The sequence below is a fragment of the Sesamum indicum genome, linkage group LG6, assembly GCF_026168435.1.
Source record: "Sesamum indicum cultivar Baizhima isolate 11 linkage group LG6, ASM2616843v1, whole genome shotgun sequence".
In the NCBI taxonomy this organism is placed as follows: domain Eukaryota; kingdom Viridiplantae; phylum Streptophyta; class Magnoliopsida; order Lamiales; family Pedaliaceae; genus Sesamum; species Sesamum indicum.
In genome coordinates this window covers 15,127,453-15,133,716 of record NC_142662.1, presented here as the reverse complement: position 1 = coordinate 15,133,716, position 6,264 = coordinate 15,127,453, and the positions used below count along the sequence as shown (strand labels likewise).

At 41.3% G+C, this 6,264-nt stretch overlaps 1 protein-coding gene across 1 annotated transcript; it reads left to right on the top strand.

Annotated features, from left to right (window-relative positions):
* Window positions 1-2,016: 2,016 nt before the first annotated feature.
* LOC148787842 (uncharacterized) lies at window positions 2,017-3,147 on the top strand. The gene has a single exon (XM_088881404.1). The coding sequence runs from the start codon at window positions 2,017-2,019 to the stop codon at window positions 3,145-3,147; it is 1,131 nt and encodes a 376-aa protein (XP_088737530.1).
* Window positions 3,148-6,264: the final 3,117 nt, after the last annotated feature.

The following is a 6,264-nucleotide window of genomic DNA, read 5'->3' as shown; positions in this document are numbered from 1 at the left end:
CTAATGGTCCAAATTCGTTAAATTATCATGACTATGTCTTGAATTTTTATTGCTTTCATCCTAAAACTTTTAGTTCGAGATAAGCGGATTAATTCTTTTTCTTTTTGATTAAGCCCAAAATTCTATTTTTATTAAGACAACTCAAATATTTCTAAAATTATAAATAAAAGCTTCTAAACGCGTTCAAAATGTATCCGACATGGCTTCAAACAATGTCATGTCCGACACTGCACTAGATAATTTTTCCGAGTGTCCGTATATTATAGATTATGGGTCAAAGTTTTTCACCCAAAAAAAATAAAAAGAAACAGATAAATAATAATTGAAAGAAGGAATTGAAACCAATAGGATTAGTGGTTCACGTGAAACAAGGATTGGAACATCCGTGACTGTGCTTTTACCAGCAAAAATGCCAAAACACCGGTCCACGTTTCAGTCTTTGGTTTTTAGACTTGTGAGAGAATATGCACTAAGCACACGCCGCCGCACGCCTTACACTCCCGTTAATTACGCTATTTTATAATTTTTTAATCAAATTTAAGGGATTAGAGATGAAAATTATTTAATATTTGATGGGTGTATGTATAATCCCCCGCAAAAAGACTGAAAAGCCCTTCATTAAGGGTAGCATGGTCATTTCCGCGACCGGATCCGCGTACTTCACAACGGGCGGGTCGCAGAGGACCCGACCCGGGTCGTAGGAGCTGACAGAAGACCCGGACAATGACGGCCGTTCGATTAGAATGGGATCAACCAGATGAGGCCACGTGGCCCAGTACCTGCCGTACAACTGTGTACTATAAATAGACCCCGATACGCCATAAATGAGGTAACTGCTATACATTTATTGAGATCGAACTTTGAGATAGAATACATTTCTCTCGATCAACCTAACTTGAGCGTCGGAGGGTCATTGTCGGGGACATACCCGACGAGCTCACGGTTCTTGTTTTATTCTCAGGGGATCCAAAACCTGTTTCGGAAGAGTTAGTCGAACAGCGGTGAGACCGTCTCAGGAGATCGAATAATTCGACCCGGATCAGTTGGCGCCGTCTGTGGGAACTTCTGAGAATTCTATCGTTATGGAGGGTTCATCGAGGAGAAATGCCGCCGAGGAAGAAACACCCAGGAGAGGAGCAGGTGCAACCATCCAAATCACTCAGGATGAGTTGCAAAGAATGATAGACGAGGCAAGCCGAAAGGCTATAGTAGAATATGAAAGGAGAACAGCGACCCCCTTGGTCAAAGAAACTGCTAGAAGGCAGTTATTCGAAAACGTGGAGCCAATAAGAGAGTCAAGAGTTCAGGGAGAACATGACCATCGCAGTAAGCGACCGGCATCATCCGATGCAGGTTCCAGCAGCCAGGGACGCGCGAAAAGAAGAGAACCGGTCATATCCAGGGCCGAAGTGGAGAGCGTGGGCAAACAGATACATAGCTTGAACAAACAGATCGACGAGTTGAAGAAACGGGGGGAGATTGTCGCGCAGAACAAGAACTCCCCTTTCTGTAACGAAATCCTCGTTCAGACCGTTGAGCCCGGGTTCAGAGTACCCGATCTGAGGAGATATGATGGGATGAGAGACCCCCAGGAGCATGTGGCCGCCTTTGAGATGGTGATGAATCTTTACGGACAATCAGCCCCGATAATGGCTAAATTGTTCGCGACCACACTGACGGGAAAGGCTCAGGAATGGTTCACGAACCTGCCCCGTGGAAGCATCGAGTCCTACGAGCAGCTCGTGCAAAAGTTCAATTTCCACTTCGCGAGCAAGAAGAAACAAAAGAGGTCGGCTACCCATCTTTTCAACATCCGGCAAAGGGAAGATGAGACGCTGAAAAATTTCATGGGTCGATTCAACAATGAGACCCTGGAGGTGCAAGAGTTGAGGATTGACATGCTTGTGAGTATCCTCATACACGGACTCAGGAAGGGCTCTTTCGCCTCCGCCCTCGCTCGCGATCCGCCCTACGCAACTGATGGCGATAGCACAGAAATATATTGACGAAGAGGAGATGAACGCGATGAAAGACTCGGAACGAAGGGAGCGGGAGTACATTCCCAGGCGACCTCATGAGGGAAGAGGGGGAAACGACAAACCGAAAGCGGAGAAACGGAGGGAGCCCAAGTATGTGCCGAAATACCACAATTACACCCCCTTGGCCATGTCTCGGGAGAAGGCTCTGATGATGGTAGAGAACGCCGACGTGCTGAAATGGCCTAGACATACGAGATACACCCCTACCAAGAAAACGTCTAACAAGTACTGCCGTTTCCATCGGGAGAGAGGACACAGCACAGAAGAATGCTACCAGCTGAAAGACGAGATCGAAAGGCTCGTTCGGCAAGGGCACTTCCGAGATCGCGTGCCCCCAAACTGTAAGATCGGAGGGGGAGGAAGGAGAAGCAGATCGAGAAGCCCGGACCGAGACAGAAATCCAGGCCCATCAAGGACAGACAAACCCCCGATGGGAGGGAACAACGCACCCACTAAAGGCGTCATATACACCATTGCGGGAGGATCGGCTGCGGGAGATTCGAGTCGAACACGGAAGAGATGTGCCCGGACAGCCGGATCGGCGAGACAGAAGGAACTCGTGCTGAAGGTGGAGGGCGAAGAAGCCATCTCATTTAACAGCTCGGACAGATTGGAGGACGGTGGAGAGAACGACCCCATGGTCGTCAAGCTCGATATCGCGAACTTCACCGTCCACAAAGTGTTGATAGACAGCGGGAGCTCAGCGGACATAATTTTTAAAAGTGTTGTAGACCGGATGGGGCTAGAAAATGCGAGACTTGAACCCGTAAAAACTCCGCTGGTCGGATTCGGAGGAAGTGAAGTGGCCTCGCTAGGGACGATAGAGCTGCCAGTGTCCATGGGCGAAGAGCCGAAGAGAAAGACGCTGATGGTTAAATTCCTGGTGGTTGATACCCCGTTCACGTACAATGTCATACTGGGTCGGCCGGGGTTGAATTCGTTCAGGGCGGTTATCTCCACATACCATATGAAGATGAAATTCCCCACTGAATATGGGATCGGAGAGGTATCGTGCGACCAGAAGGAGGCTCGCAAATGCTACAATTTGTCGATAAAGGGGGAACCGAGGTCGAAGAAACAGAAGGTCAGAGAGGACGCGGAGCCCTGACCATATGAAGCTGAACACCTGAAACCCAGCGAAGAATACAAGGCTGTTCAGCTCGCTACAGAGGACCTCAGCAAAACGACCAGGATAGGTTCCGGTCTCAACGAAGGGGAGATGGCCATGATCGACTTTCTAAGAAAGAACGCGGATATGTTTGCATGGAGTCCGTCGGATTTCACTGGGATCGACCCAGAGGTCATCGTACATCGGTTGAATGTAGACCCCACTGCTCGACCTGTGCAGCAGAGAAAGAGAAATTTCAGCAGGAAAAAGAACGACGCTATCAGGCAAGAGGTCGAGAAGCTGCAGAAAGCTGGGTATATATCGGAAATCCAATACACGAACTGGCTTTCCAATGTAGTGCTCGTCCCAAAATCTTCGGGAAAATGGCGGATGTGTGTGGATTTCACGGATCTGAACAAGGCGTGCCCTAAAGACCCATACCCGCTGCCGCGGATCGATACCATGGTGGATTCGACCGCAGGGTTCGAACTCTTTTCAATGATGGATGCATACCAAGGATATCACCAGATCCAACTGGCAGAAGAGGATAGAGACAAAACCTCCTTCGTTACGGACTTGAGCGTCGGAGGGTCATTGTCGGGGACATACCCGACGAGCTCACGGTTCTTGTTTTATTCTCAGGGGATCCAAAACCTGTTCCGGAAGAGTTAGTCGAACAGCGGTGAGACCGTCTCAGGAGATCGAATAATTCGACCCGGATCAATATTTAATATTTAATATTTTAATATACGGTCATTATTAAAAAAATTGTTCAATCAATAACTATATAAAAAAATTATTATCGTCGAAATAATTAGCAAGAAAAATTATTGTTAAATTTGTTGTTGATCTACATTATTTGCTACAAAAAATTTACTTGTAAATGAATTTAGCATCGAAATATTTGAACAATCGGTTGTTGAGTTCATTGGCGTGTAAATTTTTGTATTAAGTAATGCAAATTAGCGAAGAAAAAAACAAGCTAATTATATCGATACTGATTTTAGTATCAAATTTTTCGTACTTATTGAGTCACTAAAAAAAAATTACTATTGGCTATAATTTTAATAGCAATGTAAAGTCATGGTAAATAGTATTTATTGACCACGGTTAAATCAAATCGATGCAAAAACGTAGATTTTCTACCAAGAATAAATTATTTACCATGGCTAAGAGCCATAGTAAAAATATTTGACATGACTTTTAACTATGATAAATATTTTAGTTGCCCTTGCAGATACCAGGCCAACAACCGTTGTGTAGTTGTGGTCAATGACCATTACAATTATTTTATTTTGAAAAAAGTATTATTTTAGTCCGCTAAATATGCTTAATTTTAATTTTAGTCCGATAACTATGTCCATTTTTGTTTAGATCCAATAACTTACGAAATTGCTTACTTTTAGTCCTCTGGCATATTTTTGGATAATTTTATCCCTATGCAACTTTTGAAAGGCATTTTTAATCCATATGCACGCACTCATAGGGGTAAAATTGTCCGAAAATCTGCCAGAGGATTAAAAGTAAGCAACTTCATAAGTTACTAGACCTAAACAAAAATGAACATAGTTATCGAACTAAAATTAAAATTAGGCATACTTAGCGGACTAAAATAATACTTTTCCCTTTTATTTTTAACCATAGAATTAGACATGACTAACTATTGCATTTTTTTTAGTGAGTCATTTCTTGTAGTGATCCTACACATGCAACTCTACATGTGAAACCCTTTTTTTTTTCTTTTTATTTTATAAATCGGTGGTAGTAAATTTCGAACCCAAAACTTATTATTTTATCTGATTTTGATACATCTGAAAACTTATTTTGTTACAGAATTAGAATCATTTAATATTTAATATTTTAGCGCTTTGCAAATACTCAGAACATTTGCTCGAATTTTTTTTTTCCACAAATTTCATGAATTATATAGTAAATAACACTTAATCTATAATTGATTAACTTTTTTACCGTATATTAGTCACATGATTTGTTATTTCACTCCTTATGTAAGTAATTTTGATCCAAACAAACTCCAATATTCCAAATTAAAATTTTTCGGACATTATATATACATAGGATAAATTACAATGATCTTGACTGAATTTGTCATATATAATTATGAATACTTCCTCGTTATTTGAAAAAATTTACAAATATTCTCTTGATGTTTATGAAATTATGTAATCCTTGGATAGAGGTATGAAATTGTCAACTTTACCCTTACTGTATTTTTTTTAAAAAAAAATTAAAAATTTATAACAAAAATCGAAAGGGTAGATGAATTTTTTTTAAAAATTATAAAAATATTATCCACTTAGTCCATAAAAACTCAAAAAAATTAAAAAATAAAATAAAAATTATAATTTTTAATCCATAAGGGCATTTTAATCAGTTCACCACAAAAATAGATGGAAACCTAACGATTTGGACTAGTTTTTAGACGACCGTTAAAATCAGAAAGTGTATTGGTAATTTTTTCAAAGGGTATTCGTAATTTTGTCAAACTTGAGAGGAGGTCGTTGTAATTTACTATATATATGCAACTGAATCGATGATTAGACTACAAATTTCTCTAGATTAGATATACATATATCTCAAACTTGAAACCTCAGTCCAGCACTGTGCTATTTTAACGAAAATCACGGCGTCGTTTTAGAGAAATTAGGGCAGTTTTTCCACCGCAATTTCTCTCTTATTACTGCATCCATGCACAACAATAGTAGTTACGGCAGAGTTTCTTCAACTCTTTTGGCTGCTTCATTACATTCTGGAGAGCTACCATTACTACTCTACTTCAATTTCACACTCTCACAACCATTGTCATAATTAAATTCATACTACGTTCAGTGCTTTAGGTGCATGAATAATTTTTAGAACAAATTGCAGTTTTAATCCTATAAGTATAAGGTGATGCAGGTCGCACAATTTGGGACGGGTCGTTGAATTTGGTACCTTGAAATCGGGTCGCTGAATCCCTCTTTGAGCTTCCTACGAGTGGATCCTGAGAACAGAACACTCATTAGGCTTGTTGGGTAACCCCAGTTAAGGCCTTCCTGTGCTTAAATTAGAAAAGTGGGGTCGAAAGCGATCAGTGGAGAGCTAGTGAGATCATAAGGG